Raw genomic sequence first — 21,217 nt, 5'->3', positions numbered from 1 at the left:
TGTAAAAGATCAGGAAGCAGAGAAAAAGATGAGAAACTATTGGTATTCCAAGTAAATGAGCCATTCTTGTAAAGTGGAGGGGAAGAGAGATCACATTGTTGGTGAGAAGTGGCTGGGTTTTGATAAGAGGAAGCAAGTAAAGACAACAGTGTGTGCTCCAAGTGGAAATAATCTGATCAGAGAGAGAAGGAAGATCACGTGCTTTGCTCTCCAGGTTGATAAAGGTTTTAATTTGATTTTTAGCAGTTCATATTTTAAAGAGTCTTTTTTCTTTTTGTCAGATTATGTCTACTTCGAAAATTCTTCAAGTAACCCCTATTTGATACGAAGAATAGAAGAGCTCAATAAGGTAAACATTTTTTGTATCAAGTCTTTGAAGTTAATTGAATTTATGATCTGCTTGATTTGATTAAAATCAAAACAATTCTTTAGCAGTTTTCTGGTAATTAGAAGCTTAAAATTACATTTGTTCTCTGATAATTTTCTGGAATGCTTTAAGAAACCTTTTGTTGTCCTTTGGTATGAAAGGACCCGAGTGTCAATGGCATGCCATTCTCAAGGTGATTATGCCCACCTTTAGGGCAGGAAGTTTCTGAAGTTCTTCACTTTAATTTGTTTTTCCTTGTGGGACACTCTTGCTCAGAAGGCTTTGCAGCTGTGATCTGCTTGCTCAAACTCTTTGCTGGTTGTCCTTTTGGGCCAGTGAACTCTTTCATCTGCCAAATTCCCTTTCAGTGGATGGAACAGGGTAGCATGATGGCTCTGTGTGGGAAGGCAGCACTGATATTTGACCTGGTTATTGAGGAGGGAAGCCACTGACCTTATCCTAAACATACCACGAGTTCAGGTTGAATACTGACATTATGGCAGCCCATAGGGAAGGAATTAACAGGACTGGTTTGGATTTGGCTGTACATGAACTGACTGATACCAGGTGTTTTTCTTCAGCCACCAGTCATGGGGAAGCATGTAGTTTTCAAACAGTTACTTGGAAGAGAAAATGTATCAATCTGCTGACCAATAAAGAATCTGAATGCTAGGGCATACTTGGTAACCTCATGGAAGTTTTTACCTTTAAATCTCTTTTGCCTTAAGGAATCATGACTTAAAATGTTCCCAGTGGATCCCTATCCATGAGGTATCACTGTCTGTATTCCATTCCAGGATGCAGATTTGTTGATCACTTTCCTGCAAAGTGTTGTTTTCCCCTTCTATTCTTCCTTTTCATTCTTCCCCTCACCTTTAGAAAAAGAAGAACTTTCAGCCTGGATCCCCCATGTTGGTGCAACTCTTGCTTGAGCTGTGTTTCTCTGACTTACACTTTAAAAATGGCTCTTTCAGGTTGAAATTAATCCTAGCTCTTCTATTTCCTTTTTAACTGAGGCAATTTTAATTTATTTTTTACATTTTAAAATTTTGGCAATTGAATAAATCAGATCAATTTACATGGAGATTGTCTGTTTGCTGCCTTTGTATTTTAGTTTCTCAAAATTTAAAAGTTCTGAATTTTTTACCAGAAAAGGATAGCAATTCTGAGACTCCACCAAAAACTTTTGGTCTGTATGGGAAATATTTGTGCATGTATGTGGTGTCTGTTGTTGTTTATTTATTTAATTTTTTTTCAGATTTGTGTTAGGAAAACTGGTATTATAAAAGTTGAAACTTTTCCTTCATTCACATCTTAGAAATGAGCACGTATATCAGTTTTTATTTTGTTTCCTTGTAGACACATTGCTAGTTCACTACCCTTTTTGGAGACTTCCTAGCAGGGAATTTGTATATTCTACTTTGTGGAACTGTGCCTTCATTGTGGTTTTCAACGAGTCTTCAGTAGTAGCATACAACTCTTGAGTTACTTTTGCATTATTTGATTTATTTTAGAGATAGTAAATTGTCTGGGGCTGTTACAAACCGGTAGGTTTATTCCTCCTAGAATCAGTAAAAAGCCACTTGCACTGTTTGACAGGTGCCATCTTACCTTTTATCACCTGTCTCATTTTAAGATTTTGAAGTAAATAATCTTTCAAATTCTTACTCTTTCTGTATGTTGTCACTGGAATAGTTTGTCTGGTGCAACTTCTTTGGTTCTCCATCTGTAATGATTTTTTTTTGTGTGTTGATCAATATTTAGCTCACCAGTGCTGTCAGAGAATCTCATGTTGTTTCTTTTGCAAAAGTAATAATGGCTGGGTTCTTCCTTGCCTTCCTACTGCCCTGCAGAGTTTGGAGAACAGCCTGGATCTGAATTCTGCTTTTTTTCACAGTTTTTTTTTTTAATTAGGTTTTTAAAGATTCATTTGAATGCTATTTAATATAGGCATCGCCTCAAAAGTGGCTAGGTGGCTTGGCAGTAGGTTGCAAAGGCAGGTAAGTGTATTTTTCTCCCCTTGAAACATCTGTAGTTTAAAAGTGGAGATTCCTCAGCAGCCATTAGGAGGGCAGGGCCAAGCTGCCTGGAATTTCCCTACCCTGGAATGGATCATGCTGGATCATGTGTGTTAGATAAGGTGTGCAGCTGGATTCCTGGTAATTTATGAAGTTCCTGGTTCAGAGTGTGTTGCTCTGCTCTTGCTTAGTGGTGAGTTTTTTCTTCTGTTCCCTGTTCCAGACTGCCAATGGAAACGTGGAGGCAAAGGTGGTGTGTTTCTACAGGAGGAGAGACATCTCCAGCACACTCATTGTGCTGGCAGACAAACATGCAAGTAAGCTGCTTGGTGTTCAAATGACATTGCTTCTGCACAAAATGGTCAAACAAATATTTCAATTGTCAGTATCTTAAATGTGTTTTTTTCTGTAGTCATCTTTAGCAATTTGCATTACTTGTTTGGCTGACTTTTCTGTCTTTCTTTCCATCTGACCCTCTTTTTTTTTTTCTAAGTTATTTTTTGTTTGCTTTGTTTTCCCCTTTCCTCAAATCTTTTAGTACCTCATTTGTTTATGGTTTGATTTTGGTGGGGACAAGACAGAAGTTTTCAGTTAGTGCTGAGTAAAGACATCTTATTTGCTCCACAGAAATGAATTTTTAAATTTCTGGGGTGAGAGAAGGTATTCTCCCTGTTAGTATAACTTCTCATTAATTATTTGGTTTGATTTGTATGTTTAAAAAACCCCCTCAAATGTTATTTGAGTGAATCAAGTAGACTGATTATGGCAAAGCAACTTGAAACATGGCCAGCTTGAAACCTGACTAGCAGGATTTCTCTTTAAATTTCAATATTAATAATATTTCTTGTAGTGACACAGCTTTTGTCTGAACATGCTCAATAAATACACTTTGAAAACAGAATCTGAGAATCTCCTGTCACTATTTTGAATACTTAAAGCCCTTTTGTTAGGAAGCAAATGGAGTAACTAAACTTTTTCACTTGTAAATGCAATGTGTGAGATGTAGCTGTTTAGATTGCTTAAAATTTAGCAAAAAGCACGGATCCTGAATCCTTGTAATTCAGGGCACATCTAGAAACGAGAGAGAAGCAATCAGATATGGGCATGTCAGAACTGTGATTTAGCTGGCAAGCATCACTGTCTTTTAATGTGCTTCTTGGTGTGTGTATCAATAGAGTGATCCAGGGATTGATTAAATCAGATACTCAGTTTTAGCCACGAATATAATGGCTTGCTGTGTGCTCACTGCTGTAATGCCATTGGGGAAAAGTCCCTTACTGATAAATTTGAGTATTTTCTGTTGTAGTCTGTCCAAATAATCCCTCCATGGCTGCCATACCTTGAAAAGAGGTCATAGTGTTTACTGTGTCACAGAATTGTGATGGCAGGCAAAGCTTTTTTGAGATCTCTTCAGTGCAGAAATATTCATTTCATCTGAGGATCCTGAAGCTCAATAGGAGCATAAACAACGTGGCTGTTGATTCCTTCATGTGTGTCTCACTTCACTAGGTTCAGTAAAGGAAAGCAGGTGGGAAGGGTTCATAGAAACACATCTGAGACTGAAAATGGAAAATATTTGAACCCACATAAATGCCCTTTGAACCTGCAAACCCTGATTTCTCTTTGTGATAAAAAAATCTAAGTTGGGATTTTTTTAAATGCAAACAAGTAATTCATTGTTCATATGTGTTGTTTGAAAGATGGGAAAATTCTTTTATAGCAAAATCCTATTAATAGAACAACCAGAGACAACTGAGTCTGCCTCTTAGAGTAAATTTCATTAGTAACTAGCATTTTCTCCAGTATCTTTCTTGCTGGTGCAGAATAAAATTGCTACTGAATGGCTTCCATTTATTTAGATAGATGTGCTGCTCTATGGTTTCCGTTCTTCATGAGAAGGGAGAAGAGAGCAAAATTAAGCTTTTTGGACAGCCATTAGTTCTTTAGCCTGAAAAAAAAATCAACATCCTGCATGATCTAACGAAATTAAATTTTGTAGATGTTAAGATTCCAGTACGGCTATTCCACACTGTCACTGACTTTGAGTTCATTTCCATAAAGTCTCCTGTTGCCTCATTTTGATGCATTTGCAGTAGATGTACGTGTCTGCATCGCTGATCTTTTAACTGCCTTTGTTCAGCTGATTAATGGAGCTTTCTGACTGCAGACATTTCTGGACTCACACAGTCTTCTGTTTAAGATGCCTTTATTTTAGACCTACTGTTGAGATCAGTGCAGTGAGAAAGCTAAGCTATGGGGAGATACAGCCAGGGCATGAATGGGAAAATTGTCTGGATATTTTATTTTTTTTTACTCTTTCAATAAAGGAAGGAAAATTGTGAAATTAATGTTTTGAAGTTATAGAAAACAAAAAATAAAAAGCCACTTTAGCTTGGATGGTCCATCAGATATCTGAAACAGGCAAGTCTGAAATGTCTTTTCTCATAAGTGTGTATGCAGAGAAATGTGTTGGAAGCACCTTATTCTGTTGTTGGTGACTGTAAATTAGTACCTGATGTGTGTAACCTGAATCTTGGATTTGATCTGTCATCTTACTATTTTTATCATATGATGTAAAGCTTGTCTGGGCTGTCCTATAAATCTTTCAGCCTTATGATGTCTTCCATACATTGTTAGTGCTTTTTATTCCTAAGTCTCTTTAATCACCTCACAAATTATTCTGGGGCATTTCTCCAACTGCTTCTGAAATGAACTTGCTTCACCAGTAAGACACTATTTTAAGTTCTTGCTGAGAGACTTTGAAAACAAGATTACAGATGGGACTTGATGGAAGGGAAATGGGAAAGGTGCTTCACTCCTCAACCTACTGTTGGATGCTGTCACTATATATTTCCTTTATAAAATGTCTTGCACAGTTTTTTAATAATTGTTTAAATATTTACAGCAATGACTGACCAGTTGGTAGCGGTTGGAGAACTGACTTAGTGCTGGCTGCATTGGCAGGTTCATGGTTGGTTTTCAGCAGGTGCTCTCTGGGTGCCAGGCACACATGGAAGTGCCAGAGCTTCTGAAAATAAATGGTTGCATGATACCTGTGTGCCTAAACAGGTAGAGAATTTATTGAGAATTTTTTTTACATTTTAAGTAACACCAGTCTAAATGAAGTTTGACAATAGCTTCATGAATTAACTCTTTTTATTTCTTCCATTTTATTTCCCTTCTCTGTTTTCCCCCAGCACCACACACACAGATTTAAGAGGAATCCCATTGATATATCCACTAATGACACTGTGGCTCAGTTGTTGCTGAGAGGAGGGAGCTGTGGTTTTTCTCTTTGGGAGTGCAAAAACTGTGGTTTTCTCTTTGGGAGTGGTGCAGTGAGGGAAGGTACAGGTGTCCAAGATAGTGTCTGTTTGCTGTGTGAAGCAGTGGCTGCAAGAGATCACCACCAGGACTTCATGGCAGGGGATCCACATTCATAGTGTGGCAAATACCTTCTGAAGTGTCAAGGTATAAGGATTCCTGCCTGGTAAAACTTTCTCCATGTTTTCTACAATTGCCAGTCAGTATCTGTTTTTTGGTAGAGAAAAAAGGAATAAGGCTACAGCTTCATACAAACCATTTGAAACGGAACCTGGAAGAAGGAAGCTAGTGCTGTATTTTAATTTATTCAAATGCAACATTTCTAGAATGTTCCTCCAAGATCTTTAGTGAAGCTGTTAAAGCAGCCAGAGCTGCAGCTTCCTTTGCTGCTGAAGGAGCTGTTGTGCAGGTCAGTAGCACTGGTTTTACTGTGTTTCCCAAGGATTTGGCCCCACTCTTTTTCTTTATTCTTTACATTCTTTTTAGTTAGAACTGTGCTAACTAATTCCTCTGTTACTGCAGATTGTTTCCTAAGCTGATAAACATTGGGTGCTCTCTAAAGCTGATTTCTGTGTCTTGTTTACCTTTGTGCCTTCAGAATTTCTGAATTCTGTCATGTAGCTGCTTGTATGACACCCAGAATGCAGGGAAAGGACTGCTGCTTTCTGCTTTTGATGCTCTGGAGAGCCCAATCTGATCTATAGCAAATTGCTATTCTTTCTCGTGTCTAGCAAATATTGATGTTTAATTTCACATCTCACACACCCAGTCATTTTAAATTACAATTACTGCCTCTTGGGTTTCTCCTGCCAACTCAAAGTTTATTCTTTCTAATTATTTTCCCCATATATGTTAGCTTTCACACAAGTCTTGCTATTTGTGCCTAATCTGCCTATCTCTTGCTCCAATATAAGTCATCTTCAAGCTTTGTTAATGTGCTATTAATGATTCTGCCATTAAATATCAAATAATACTTAATCTAATACACTTCTTGCAGCATTCCACTGGCCACTGCTGCATAGCTGATGTATTACTGTTTGTATTAAGATTAAATGTTTAGTTTCAGATCTGCACAGGCACATCTATTGAGCAGAAAGATTAATTTTGAAGTAAGGCTTTATGAGAGAACTGAAGTCTGCACCTCCTGTATTCCCATACCACTCATTCCACAGTACTGTAAAAATGCAGGCAAGTCTTTCTGAAAAGATTTCTTGGATGTTCTATAAATACATATTTCTATTTTTTTAAACTAGAGTCCTTTTTTTTAAAGGCCACCATTCTTGATGGAGAGGTTCCTGTCCTTCTCTCCCCCATACTTAGTTCCCAATGCATTGGTCAGGTCTATTTTTCTATTTTTTCTATTTTTTCAGTGCTAAATCATGCCTGTGAAAAGGGAGGGGCAATGCTCATATAGATTTGTTTGTTTGTTATTTCTTGGAATGTTCCTACCTCTGTCTGAGGGTGGTATGACAGTTTTACTGCTCTGTGTGAGGGAGTTTTTTGTTACCTGTCTGTTTCTAAGAAGAAATATATTGTGCTTTTTGCTTTTTGAGAGGCTCTTCATTGCAGACCTGCCATAAAAACACGTGTGCTTCTCACCTTCTGTATTTTATTACAAAAACAAGACACATAAATAAAATCCTGCTTGGAAGGTGAGCCTACCTGAAGGGATGCAGTCCCTTGGATTAGTTTGGTTGTGCTGGGTGCTTTCATTTTGCCTGTAGATTCCATTGGCACAAAGGGGTTGACATACTTTTTAGAAAGATGTAATTTCCAAAAGCTGTAGGCTATCAAATATACTGAAGACACTAAGTATTTCAGGTTGCTCCTTGTAGTATTTTCCCTGCATTACAGTGCACCACTGTTATTTCCAAAAGCTGCTGTGAATTCCCTTTTCCTTTGTGCATCCTTCAGTTTTCAGGCACACGAGCTTGGAACTTGCTGGATTGTTCTTGGATTGCTGTTGGCATATTTACAGTGTAGGATAGTAGTCACAATATTAATTTTCAACTAAAACAGAATCCACTTCAGTAAATAAGTTGCAGACCCATGAAAGTGTGCAACAAATGTAAATTTGGTGTTCTAGTTCCCAGGAAAATATTAAAACATTAAGTGCATGCTGCTGTATGGTTAACAGCTCATGAGGTATAGGAGCTATTGTATGTTCAAGTCTGCTTTAATTATGCTGGTGTTTTTTCCTTCCTTGCTGGAGCAGCCTACCTGATGGGCAAATAAACTGCAGGTCTTTTTTTTCAGGGCAGTAAAACAGTGATAAATTGTGGGCAACCTGAAGGGTCCATAATTTTTTGTCACCACCTTTGGCGTAATGATGGCCTGTTTGAAGCTAAATGCAATTTTAATGTTTTATAAAATGGAGATCTTGGTTTGCTTTCTTTTTGAGATAACTGTGGGAATTTTAGTTAATTAATCTTAAGAGTATATAAATCATAACTGTGCCTGTATGTGTTTCTCACTAGGAATGGTTTTTTGGCAACAACTGTTGAATTAAGCTGCAGGCATAAGTCTGCTCTTTGAGAGTAATGCTGCTGTAAAATTAGAGTTTTACAATTCATGCATGAGGCTTTACAGCTCATTCTACTACAGTCTGGGAAACTTTGCCTGTGGTTTTGCAAAATACAAGTAACTGCATTAATAGAGAAGGGAAAAGTCTGATCTCTTCTTTCTCAGCCATTCTTCATTGAGGATCTTTGGAGTTTTTTTCTCTGAGTATTTTGCCCTTTACAGCTTAAACTGGCAGGATGCTTTTCTTGAAAGAAAGATACTTGAAGATGTTTGGGATCCGTTGCTTGTCAGTGTGGGTGTGATTTCATGTATTTACTTTGGTGTATGTTTGAGAGCTGGTTGGATGGAGATTGGCTAGCTCCAGGGCAGAGGTGGTGGATGCTGGCTGCTGCCACGCAGGGGTGTTGCAGTTGGATGTGTGTGGTGTGGGGTAGGGGAAGGAGGGTGGCAGAAGTGGCCTCAGGCACTTGGTTACATTCCAGTTAATCTTGTGGCTGTGTTGGGGTAAGGGGAGTACAAAATAACACTGATTAAATAAATTAAATAAAGAGTAGGGTTTAGGGTAACTGATGCCTGGCAAAGGGGAAAGATTTCACTTTGCCTCATTCATTGTGTGTCAGCTTCTACCTGATGCATCTGATGCACTGATGGTCTCCAAAAGCAGCTCTCTCTCTCCAGAACTTCTCTGTTGGTAGCAGATTTGTGTGACTTTCATTTTGGTGTGACCTGGGGTGATTTGATGGTAGTGGTGAATAAATACAGCTCTTCACAGGCATAATTTCAAGGATCTGAACAATTATGTAATTGTTCAATTGGCCCAAATGTTGCATTTAATCTGATTAGTTTGTTATTTATGAAAGGTTTTGGAGCAGGTCATTCTGACTTGCTCTAAGTCAATACTTGTTTTGTTCTTGATCAATTTTGTCTCTTTATGACTAGGAGAAATGGAAGAAGAGATGGAAAATCCAGAGATGGTTGATTTACCAGAGAAACAGAAGCATCAGCTACGACATCGTGAGTTGTTCCTCTCACGACAGCTGGAATCTCTGCCAGCCACACACATTAGGTAATGACTGTTTTCTTCCATTTTATTAAAAAATCCTACAGCATTGTTCTTTTTCAAGCACTCTTCAATGTAAGATCAAGTTCTGTGTACAGCTTCACTGATACCATCTTGTGAATCACATGAACATTTAAGATGTTTTTTTCATGAGATGCTTTTCTCTTTTTTTTAGAGGCAAATGCAGCGTTACTCTGTTAAATGAGACAGAATCCCTCAAATCATATCTGGAACGGGAGGTAGGAACCATTTTGTGCATTGTAAAGTTTATTCTGGCACAATTCAGGTTTGGTGCCTGTTTGCAAGTTTTCTAAAAAGAGTTTTCATTTCTGCATGTACTGGGCATTGACAATGGGAAGCTTTAGGTTCTGTGCGAATTTTCATTGTGCATAAAACTTTATGGATGTGAGGGCCAGACCTTGTGTTTACATCCCTGTGTGACATTTGTGAAGAGAACCCAACTTGTTCATCCCTGTGGCAGGGCTCAGAGCTCCATCCTGGAGGCTGATGCCCTGGGAAATGCAGTAACTGCAGAGGAGGGAGCAAGCCAGCAAGCTGTGCTTCTCTAGATTTGCTTTATCCTGAAATCATACAGATTTATGGTAATATGCTTTCCATTTGAACTTGCCTCATGTTTTTGAGGAGCTTAGTTCCCTGTTCTTTGAGTCCACTGGTCAAAATACTTATCTGGAGTCCTTCATATACCACCACTGAAATGTAAATCCTTGAAAAACTGCTTGTCAGGTGACATCTGACAAATTTACCCAGACTGTCTATTTAAAAGTATCTCAGACCAAACACTTGAAACTGAGTTGTCTTGCACAGTTAAATACCATTCAGAATATAAATATTGGGCTTTACTTTCTCAGGTATTTAGTGATTTTTTAAAAATTACTATTGTATTTTTTGAAAGTTGTATTTCTATACCTTTAATTGTGGCTAGACCTCTTGCTGCTGGCTGGGATAGACTGTCTTGGAATCTGACAATCTGTGAGGGATTTACTGTGGAGATTAGCAAAGAAGTTCAGGATATTATTATTTGAACACATCTGCAAGCAAATAATTTGCATTTGAAAACACTGAAATGTTATACAAGAGAGGAAATCTTGTAATTAAGAACAGTAGGGTGATGGCCATTACTGGCCCTTAAAAAAAGAGAAAACGGGCCATTTTTTGCAAGGAGCATACTGCAGTCCCTCTGGGCTTTATTTTTAAATGCTTTTGTAGCTTTCTTCAGTATTTATTTAAGCATAAGATTGGTTTTAATCTGATACTTTAGTTTAAGAGAATTTTAAACAAAGCACAGGGATTAAATAGTTGCGTTTCTCTTTGGAATGTGAAACCAAAAAATGTCGGCTCTGCTGAAGGCTGCCAAATGGCAAAGCATCAAACAAGGGATGTGGTGTTCAGCAGTGCTTGTAAGCAGCTAGCAGCCCAGGATATGCCAGTCTGAAAGCAAAAGTTAATCAAAAATGAAATTATTTCAGGTTTTCTAGTACCCAGCTCTTAAGCAGTGTTTGTTGTCAGTTGCTCCCAACATGTTTTTATTATCGCTGGTGTTACAGGTAGGTGTGCAGAGGCTGAAGGGTGATGCTTTCCTCTAATTGTGCAGTTCTCAGTTGCAGATGTAGGCACAGAAAGAGAATTTTTTTTCATCCTTTTGAACTTCCAAAATGCAAGATGAGTGATGTGGGTTATTTTTAGAACTGAGCAGGCACTTAGAGATTTCACAGAATGAGAGAGTTCCCTGAATGTGTCCTGTCACTTAGCCTGGCATTTTGCTGTGGTGCAAACTAACTTGGACAGATGGTGAAGAAATTATAAGTTCAGGAACACAAATGTGCTTGGGTGGAGGGTAAAGAGCTGAAGAAGAGGAGATAGTTGTTGCCCAATGGGTTCCTAACACTGCATGGCATTGTTTTGAACTGTTTCTTCTTTCCCCTTCTGCCTCCTGTTCTTAATCCATCCTTAGCTTTCAAAATATTTCAGGGTAGTTCCTTTTCTTCTAACATGGCTTCTGTCAATAAAGTCTAAGCAGTTCTAGGGGATCTGGTATTTGATTCCTTAAATGTTTTGACCAGTAAGAGAAGCCTTTCAGCCCAAGGCTGTCTGCCTTGCAGCAGGTTAAACATCCACACAGAAATTTTTAGGGAGATAGTAAGCATAGCAAAATGACATTTTTGTTATCTCTGTTCTCCTCCTCCACCCTCTCTCTGTCATCTTCCTCAGGAAGATTGCCTTGTTACATTTGGAAAGCAGGCTGAAGGGGACCAGCACTGACTCTTTTACTGTGCCTGGTAAAATTGAGTTTGTAGCAGGAAAGAGAGGAAAAAAAAGCAACTGGAAAACCTGAATTTTCTATAGACACTTAATTCCCATGGAGATCAAGAGAAGGGCATAGCCAATTATGGCAATAGCACTAGATTTCCCTATTCTGCAGAAAACTGTTTTGAATGTACCATCTATTTCATGCTCTGCCTGGCTATATCCAGAGGCTTGTGTGAATTTGCCTGCTGAGCAGATGTCTGGCATATCTGTTCCTTTTGGTAGCCCCCTAAAAATAATATGGTCTCTAGTTAAAATATATCACATACATGAAAGTAAGTTTGCAAGCTGCAATGAAGTAACCATTACTTCTGTGGTGTACTTTCACTCTGAATCTGTTTTCTTTCTTGGTGATTTTGGTTCTTGGCTACAGCTATGGGTAGCTCAGGGTTTTGGGTAGAGGAGCTCTGAGCAGATTTGTCTGTCTAACAGTTGAGAGAAGCAGAAAGCTGTGTTTCAATTTTAACTCTTGGCAGGTCATGTTAATTTTTTTTCTGAATGTGTCAGGTGTTTTCTGAGATCTGAAATGAAAAGAGAGAACCCCTCTCTTCCTTGACTGCTGCAAACCCAGCATACACAGTTTTGGCAGCACAAATGAGTGTGGAGGATATTGAAGAGCAATGTTTTGTTGTGAACATCACTGTTGTGAAACCCTTGTGAAAAACTGTTCTCATCACGTCGTGGTCAGGAGTTTACACATGCTTTAGAGTACACAAGGATCTGGTTTGTTTCTTAGTTTGCATTGGCACTGAGCTGCCATGGATTAATGTTTTCAGCAGTCCCACTCAGTTGCAGGAATGAATCCCATGTCTGTGAGGGAAGATGGCAGTGGCATTGAATTACCTCTAGGGGTTGCAGTCTCTGTTGGATTCACACTTGGGCTCCCACACTTCCATCTCTCCTCTGTTGAGGAGGCTCTGGATGGGGAGAAGAGACCAGAGGATTTTCATTCTTTTGTTCAACCTGATTGATTTGAGACAAAACAGGACAAGGCATAAATGGATGACCCGAGACTAACAGAGATATTGTAGAGAAAATTCATAGTGATAACCAGTACAAGAAAAGCAATAGGGCATCTAACAGAGATATTATGGGAGAAACCCCTCCACAATGTATGACTTTGTCTGAGAAAGACTAAAGAAATTGCCCATGGTGTTGGTCTTCTTTAGGGCCCACTGTGCTGTTACAGTGCAGTGTGCTGCATGTCTGCTGGGCAAGGTGCCTGCAAAGCATCAATGTTGCACTGCATATACTTCATATGCAGCTCCATAATTTGGAGCTGGAACAAATTTAACACTGTATTTATAACCTGGAAGCCTGTGAGACAAAAGCTTTTCCTGCACTGTGGTTTTATTTCCACAGTGGTACATTCACAAGATATTGCAGTATCTTGAGCTTGGAGCTGTCAGGGAGCAGGAGACCCAGATTTCTTTACATAGATGTAATATAAATGAGTGTTCATGTGCTCTGAAGCTGCCTTCTGCCCGTAGGTTGATGTAACTTGACCCTGATGCCTGTGGGAGAAGAGTTCTTTCAGAAGTATCATTTGCTTAGGATGCAATGAAATCCTCTGACCCCAAACCCAACTACAGACAACCCTTCTAGTTGAAGTTCAGTTCTCTTCCAGAATTTTTGCCATGTTACTGTGGAAACTCACAGCAATTCTTCTTTTTCTGGGGCTTTGCATGACAGATTGGGAGACTCTTTTCCTTTGCCACCTCTTCATAAAGCTGAGCAGGGCTTGAAACTCATGCTGATTTTGTCCTGATTTTTGTTGCATGCTGTTGACACATACAAATATAGGGAAAAGGAAAAATGAGGTGAGCATGAAACGAGGTGTATTTAAACAGGGTGCCTGCTAGTGCCACAGGAATAAGGGGAGTAAAAAAATAAGCCAGAAACCTGAGATGTAGAAAATGGCACACTGCACATCCTGTTTCTGTTCAGACAATTCTCCTTCCTGGGGACAGAGGTTACAAAAGGTCTGTTGTTCCTTGTCCTACCACAGCTTTAATCCTGCCCAGAACTGCACACTATACTTTGATGGAACATACCTAGTCAATAGCTATAGCTAAGTACTTATCCATGCAGAAAAGTTTAATTACTTAAACTGTACAGTTTTAAGTAGTTAAAAATTTTGGCTGTTTCCTTTCTCTGCCCTGGCAGAACATTCTCATTCTGGAATGCCTTCTTGCTTTAATTTTACACACCCAGGTAGCGGAAGCCAAGCAGCTATTTTAGCCTTTTCCTCATCTGCTTGAACAAAAGCAACAAATTAATGGATTGCCACCTGCAGCTAATTACTGCTGCTGCCAAATCTGCTGCCCCTCTCCTAATAACAGGCAGAAAGGAACATGGTGGTTTAAGCTTAGATGGGAACAGGCAAGAAATTGGTCAGCAGCACATGTGCCAAGGAAAGCTGAGCACATCCTGTCTGTATTAGCAGGAGTCGAGCCAGCAGATGGAGGGAAGGGCTTCATCCCCTCACTTCATCCCTTGTGAGACCACTTGAGAAGGTTTTTGTCCAGCTCTGGGCCTTGCAGCATGAGAGGCACTGACAGATTGGAGCAAGCCCAGCAGAGGCCACAGGGCTTGTCTGGGACTTCACCTCTATGGGGTTGCATTGGTCTGACTGTAACACTCTGAAGTTATGCTTCAATTTGTGCTGGTATTTCTGTGTGGATAGGTCACTGGCATCTAATCCTCCTGCTTTGGAATATGGGAATTCCATGGGATGTGGCAATTTTGTGTTCTGAAACAGTTGACATGACTAAAAATTGTCTCCTGGCCCTTCTGAGCCTTGCCTGTGCAAGAGGAGCTTTGTTCCCTTCAATTTGAGAGTCTGTTGTTCAGAGCTAACACTTGCAATCTAGAAGAAATTGGCAGTGCTTAAATGGGGTTTTAAAACTGGTGGTTCATTCACTTCTTGTTTACCCAACTTTAAAATCTATATATAGGTAATGAAACCACACTTGAACTGTAAAAACTTGGTAGTATGGTTGCAAAGCTGAAAGTAAAAGCTAATAACACTGTTTACCTTTTTGCTCTTGTTTTATTTTTAGGATTTCTTCTTTTATTCACTAGTGTATGATCCTCAACAAAAGACCCTGCTTGCTGATAAAGGAGAGATTCGAGTTGGAAACAGATACCAGGCAGATATAACAGACTTACTAAAAGAGGGTAATTTCTGTATTTTATTTACATTGTCAAGAGTTCACATTGAATGTGGCCCCTTCTCTGTGTGAGGCCTGCCTAGGTGTGGGAGATGGTTTCCACTGCCAGGCCATGTGTGCAGCAGTGGTTGGATTTGTTGAGGCTGTTGCCCACTGAAGGCAATTAGTTCTCTTGCAAACAGGTCTTTAAGTGGGCATTTGTCCAAATCATAAAAGTTGTTAAAATAAATTGAATTAATGGGCTCTCTCGGAGCTTGCACTCTTTTTATTAAGAGATTTCAGAATTTCCATGGGAAACACAAATTTCCATCACATCTCTAAAGCCTTTTGTGTTTTTAATCAAGCCTCACTTCCCTATAAGAGCCCCCTCCCAAATTACTGCCAATTAAATGCTGTCTGCCCTCATCAATTTGCCCATTACTGCTGGGTGCCTTTTCCCTGGAGCCTTCTCCCCATCCCAGTGTTGGCTGCCAGCCTAGACTTCTCACCTGCAGAACAGGCAGGAGGAAGGATTTGCTGCTGGAGCATGGCTTGAGACTTCAGCCAGCCCCCACCATGTCATGGAGCAGTGGGACCTTGAGGACACAGGCCTGAGGATGAGGGAGAAGTAGCAGGAGCCAGGAATATTTATCAGATAGTAACTAACTTTAGATTTGTCTTTGGATTACCCTACAGGTCCAAAAGTGGGTGGAAAAACTGAGAGGCATGAGGAGTGTTGGCATCTGATTGTTCTTTCCTGAGCCCTGTGTAATGCAGAGGGAAAGGTCTATCCCTAAGCTTCTGCTAAAGAGAGGGTTGGGAAGACCACATCCAATCTGGATGGGCCAAGATGTGGAAGCAATGAGATGCTTGAGTCTTGCTTGGAAGCTCTGCTGACACTGTTAGAATCATGTTAAAACAGGCAAAAAAATGGGTCAGGACTCTTGTTTAATTTGTCTATGAAAGTGGTATTTATTCAACAGCTGGGCAAGTCTCCTAAATGAGGATGAACTAATCTGAAAGGCATCCTGTTCCCTCAGTGGGCCAGCATGGGGCTTCAGAGAAGAATAATTGCCAGATGTTTTGAAGGAAGCAGAAAGAAGAAAGGCTCAGCAGCTCCTGTATTTTACCAGGGTATTCTGGTTTGTCTAGACTCAGGAAAAGGAAGAGTGTCTCGTGCCATGGTTTCTCTCTAGAAAGCAGCTGAGATGGGTTGAACCAGCTGTTCTTTGCCTGCTCAGAGTAGCTGTGAGTGTTTCTGTTTTCCTGGAACTGCTGCAAGATAAAGGAGGAAGACAGGAGCTGGGGAAAGAAACTGAAAAGAAACTGTCTAGTTTGGAGAAAGATGCACTCTGTTTCCCATGACATATCCTCTGACAGCAGTTTGTGAAAATCTGATTGCCCAATTCAGATGAGTTGTCTTGCTGTGTCTGTCAAGCTAAAATTGTCACAAACAAATGAGTGAGTGAAATTTTCATAGTGGCCTGTCAGGCAGAGAAGCTGAGATGGGTTCACAGTGACATAATTGTGAGATTAAAAAACAATCTAGAAAATACCTCTATTTTAAAAGAACCATACTAAATACTTCTAATTTGTTTTTCAACCAGGTGAGGATGATGGAAGAGATCAGTCAAAACTTGAAACAAAAGTTTGGGAAGCCTTTAACCCACTAGTAGACAAGCAGATAGACCAGTTCCTGGTGGTAGCACGGTAAGAGCATTTCACCTCTCCTTTGAAGAAGTAAATGCTTGGAACTCTTCCAAGCACTTTCTCATGTTCTTTTTTGTTTTACTAGCATGGGTGCTGGTTCTGGTTTCTTGATTCACTTGCTCCGTTTTAAGATATTTAACATGCCTTTGTGGGAATAGCAAGACTTTAGCAACAGCTCCTCAGATTTACAACTTGGTTTCATGCAAGCAAAGCAAGTTGCATGTGAAAGTGATCCTGTAATTGGTGGGTTTTTTTGAATGCTTTGGTCAGCATGCAGAAGACTTAGTGAATTAAATTCTTGGCAGTTCTTTGCTCTGTCCATTTACTGCCTTTTTCAAAACCAGTGACACTTTAACATCCGTTAATGGTTTGCTAAGAATTCTGGTAATAGTTTATGGTGGGCTGAGGATGCTTTCTAATGCCTAGATTCCAGGCAGAATAAAATAAAACCCTGCAAATCTGTAATGATGTTCTCATTTAAGCCCAAAACAATCTTTTTTGATAACTCTTCCTTTATAAAAGGTGTTTGGACTAATTTGTTGGTATGCATTTCTATATACAGAAGCCTGTATTAAATTTTAGGCTCTCATAGCAATTTTTGACTGAATAATTTAGGGGAAAAAATACACAGGTAACACTCTCCAAATTCTGTGTTTTAGGTGGTATCTTTATAAATGAACCCTGTTCTGTCTGCATTTTTTTCCCTTCCCTCTCTTGAGGTTTCATGTGGGTTGGTTTGTAGTGGCTGTAGAGCTGCTTTGTGATGGGAGTTTCCACCTTGTGTAGGCTTTTGGTGCCAGAGCTGGTTTTAGTGGTTCCTTCAGTGCTGCCCACTAGGTTCACCCTTACAGCAAGGTGCAGGCTGTGATGAGAATCACTGCAAAGATGAGCACAGGAATGGCTTCTGTGCAGAATCAGCAAAGCTTTCCAGTTTATAATTAGTTCACACACACACAAAAGGATCAGTTCAGCTAAAGCTGGGCATGGGGGAGTTGTGAGGCAGGGATGGGGATAGTGACTGGGAGGCTGGGAAGAGGGCGAAGTGTGAATCGCCTCAGACACTTGGCTGGGGGAGGCTGCTTTGGATTTTGGCCAAAATTAGATGTTTGATGACAACTAGTGCTCAAACATTTACCTTTTCTACTCCAGCACTGCCTGGCACTAGTGTGTTTCTGTGTGCTCAGTGAGTTTGGGGAAGTGACCTGAGTGGAGGGGGAAAAGCCCAAGCCGCCTGTTTTTGTTGCTGTAGTTGCTCAGAGCAGTTCAGCTCCAGTTCAGTGTGCTGGAGCACAGGTGTTTCACCCATGTGGTGTTGCAAGCAGGCAGGGAGTAGGAATTTTGAGAAAACCAGTTTTTGTTATAGGTTTCTCCAGCTAGTTTTTTTAGGAATAAGATGAGGAGCACAGGGCTTGTGGTTTCAGATGCAGAAATGATGAGTTGTGAAGTATTTGAGAGTTGCTGTGTTATGCAGGCTTTATGATATATATTATACAATGTTACGTTGTAAAATCATGTTGTTTCTAATTTTCTGGAACTTTTTGAAAAGCACTTGCATTGCTGCATTTTTTTATCTGATCTTGGCATTTGTCTTTGTTTCTTTGGACAGTGCAGCTCTTGCCATTGTGGAAGAGACTATTGTCATTCATAAAGCTTGCTCGTGCTCTGTTCCTGTTGCAGCTCAAGGCTGTTGGGAGATAAGGGATAAGAGAGCAGCTCAGAACTCCCTGTTGGTGACCCTTGAATCTCTGTTTCCTTCCTCTTGCCTAAGCCTCTTCAGTTATATGGACCAAATGAAGTGTTCACAATAACAAACCACACTTGGAGAGAATGGTCCATGGCTCAGAATGAGCTCCAAGCCCTGTAATCTTGTAACTGGGCAATGGAGTCTGCTCATCTCAGAAAGCCTTGGCTGGGTGTTTATATTTCTGCTGGGTTTGCACACGAAGTTAATGCTGTGTTTAATTTCTTGCAGGTCTGTTGGTACTTTTGCCCGAGCCCTGGATTGCAGTAGTTCTGTCAGACAGCCAAGTTTGCACATGAGTGCTGCAGCAGCCTCCAGGGACATCACACTGGTAAGTTTTTTTTTTTTTTGTGAGGACCTTAAGTTTGTGAGAGATGCAAAATAATCACCTCAGCATTAACAGTTGGCAAAGAGAGAGGGGCAGATGGACTGTAATTGTGGCTTGCTGTGAAGCAGACCCTGCCTTTGTAAAGGATTCCTTTAGTTACAGATGAAGTAACTTTTTCTGGCCTTGTGCCTCTTATGATCCATCATGGATAGTACTATGAGACAATTTTTTTTTAGTTTTATTAAAATATTCTGATGACATGCTTGACAGCTCATCCTTTGCATGGGTTCAGTAGCTCTCTTGAGAAGAATGCAAATTAATGTCTGCCTGTCTGTAATGTTACAATGCCAGAATGCCATTCTTCATACACCAGACTGTCACTGGCTTCCTTGGGCAAGATTGACCAAGGATATCTGGGAGAAAAGCTTATGGTCACATAAGAAATGTCAGTTGATGTTGTTCTCTTTGATGGGCTCCAGTTTGGAGTACCTGAGGAGCAGTGATATTAACGTTTCCTTATCAGAAATGGTGCTGAGTAGATCGAGGAAAGGGAGAAAACTTGAACTTCTATGCTACAGAAAGTTTAATGAAAATTTGAATAAAATGTATGAAGTCTCCAGAGAGCTGTTATCAAAGCCTCACCTCGTAACTGAGTAATGTAAACTTTATATGTAGAACAAATTCTAGTCTAGAACAGTGTAGGTTAATTATGCACGTGCACAAAACTGGTATGATGAAAGGCAAATAACATCCTGATTAAAACTGCAGAAACAGGGAAATAAAGCCAAGCTTTCATTTACTAATAGCAATTCCTCCCTCGCAGCATGTTCTCAGCCCTTGTAAATCACAAGTTGCAGACAGCCGTGGCTCGGCTTTCTGAGGAGTAATTGCCCCTGAGAGTCATTCTTTTTTCCTACTCAGCTGTGATGTGTGACTTAACTTGAATCTTTGTTGAGGTTTCTGCCCTTTGGGGGTGGGGGGATAATATACATGTGTTGCTGCTCTTGTTTTTCATAGATGAAATTTTTGTGGATTATTTGACAAAGCGCATGGCTGTGTCTGTGAGGAAACGCCCTTGGGCCTCTATCTCAGTGCCCCATCTGTGGATGGTAGCTCAGTCCTGGGGGAGTGGATCTATCCTGTGCCCTTTTCCTACCAGCAGTGCTGCAGTGGTGGTGCTGGTGAGGAACTGATAGGAATAATTGATACACAAGGGCTTGTGTTCCACAAACCTCACTATTCAGTGAGTGTTAGGTTTGTGCAGTGACAACTACAGTCAGTGTGAGGCTGGAACCAGCTTTTACTGACTTTTTGTTGGGTACAGAGTATCTCACCTTCAAATCCCAGTGCAGAATTTGTCATTGCTGTTTCACTGTTGAACATTTTCCACCCCTGATACTTGTCCTTACATTTCTTTCTCCTTTCCAACCCCTTAGTTCCATGCTATGGACACTTTGCACAAAAATGTCTATGACATTTCCAAGGCAATCTCTGCACTTGTGCCACAAGGTGGGCCAGTCCTGTGCAGAGATGAGATGGAGGAGTGGTCTGCTTCAGAGGCAAACCTCTTCGAGGAAGCACTAGAAAAATATGGAAAAGATTTCACTGACATTCAGCAAGATTTTGTAAGTATATAAAAGGAGGCCCCGTGGTGACAGAGCTGGCTTGCAGCTTGTCTGAACTGTGTTTTTCATTGTGTTGAGCAAAGGGACTTTGAACTGGAGCATGTGTCTTGCTGTAAAGTGGGGAAAAGCAGACCTCAGTCTGGTGACAGCCTGGTGTACAGTCAGAATTTCAAATCACAGATGATAGCTTTTCCTTTAGAAATGTTAATTCAGGATCATCTGTTCCACTGCAGCTGAGGGAAAGTGTTGTGACAGCTGAGCTGCTCTAGATTAATTTGTGTTTGAGGGAGATTAAGTATTGGGCCTTCTGAAACATGGAAATGTAGTCACCTTTACAGTGTAATTGCAGAAAGGGCCTTCTGAAAGTTTTCAAAAGGAATCCTGGGCATCTGAGGGAAGTGTCCTGTAGATTGCCCAAAGCACCACCCTAGGTGCTCACCCTGCAGATTGAATAGAGCAAGGTAAGGGGAGCCAAGTTTCACTGTGTCATTGTTCAAGTTCTCTGGAACAAAGCAAGTAGTTTCACTGTTGTTTGTCCTGTGCTATAATCTCTTAGAGGGACTTGGAAACAGCAACACTCTCTGGTCCTGCTGAAATGCTCATGCTTCTCAGGCAGAGAACAGAGCTGGCAGGGCACAGTTCTTTTAGTAGTTTGTTTTGGGTGGGGTTTTTTTGTTGTTGTTTTTTTTTTTTTAATGGGCCAGCTCCGTTGAAACCAAGCATATCAGAGCTCTGATACTGTAGTTGTGACTTTTGCTTCAGTCTGCTGCTGAAGCAGAGTCTGAGCCTGTGGGCTCCCTTCCACATTTTGCCTCTCTGGAATGGTTTGCTGAGAGCCATTGCATCATGAAGATTTACCTGCAGCCTGTTCCACTTTACACTGAAAGCTCAGAGTATTTTGAAAGGGCATTTAATTTAATATGGGTCCCATGTGCATCTAATCCCCTTTGTAGATTCAGACTTTTTTTTTGAGGAGGGTTAGTAGTTTGCAAGGCTCTGCTGTAACCATCAGTCAGAAGAATCCTGTGAATTTCAGTGAGACTG

The 21,217-nt window shown here is 40.4% G+C and overlaps 1 protein-coding gene across 2 annotated transcripts in view; it reads left to right on the top strand.

Annotated features, from left to right (window-relative positions):
- MTA1 (metastasis associated 1) overlaps positions 1-21,217 on the top strand; it is a 75,939-nt gene that overhangs the window by 14,016 nt on the left and 40,706 nt on the right. For both annotated transcript variants that reach the window (XM_033067298.2, XM_033067296.2), the window contains exons 2-9: positions 282-349; positions 2,609-2,702; positions 9,172-9,298; positions 9,468-9,531; positions 14,680-14,797; positions 16,377-16,479; positions 18,452-18,551; positions 19,985-20,173. In XM_033067298.2, the coding sequence (XP_032923189.1) occupies positions 282-349; positions 2,609-2,702; positions 9,172-9,298; positions 9,468-9,531; positions 14,680-14,797; positions 16,377-16,479; positions 18,452-18,551; positions 19,985-20,173 (863 nt within the window). The remainder of the gene's footprint in view (positions 1-281; positions 350-2,608; positions 2,703-9,171; positions 9,299-9,467; positions 9,532-14,679; positions 14,798-16,376; positions 16,480-18,451; positions 18,552-19,984; positions 20,174-21,217) is intronic.

The sequence above is a fragment of the Catharus ustulatus genome, chromosome 9, assembly GCF_009819885.2.
Source record: "Catharus ustulatus isolate bCatUst1 chromosome 9, bCatUst1.pri.v2, whole genome shotgun sequence".
NCBI lineage: Eukaryota > Metazoa > Chordata > Aves > Passeriformes > Turdidae > Catharus > Catharus ustulatus.
This window is presented reverse-complemented; position numbering and strand designations above follow the sequence as displayed.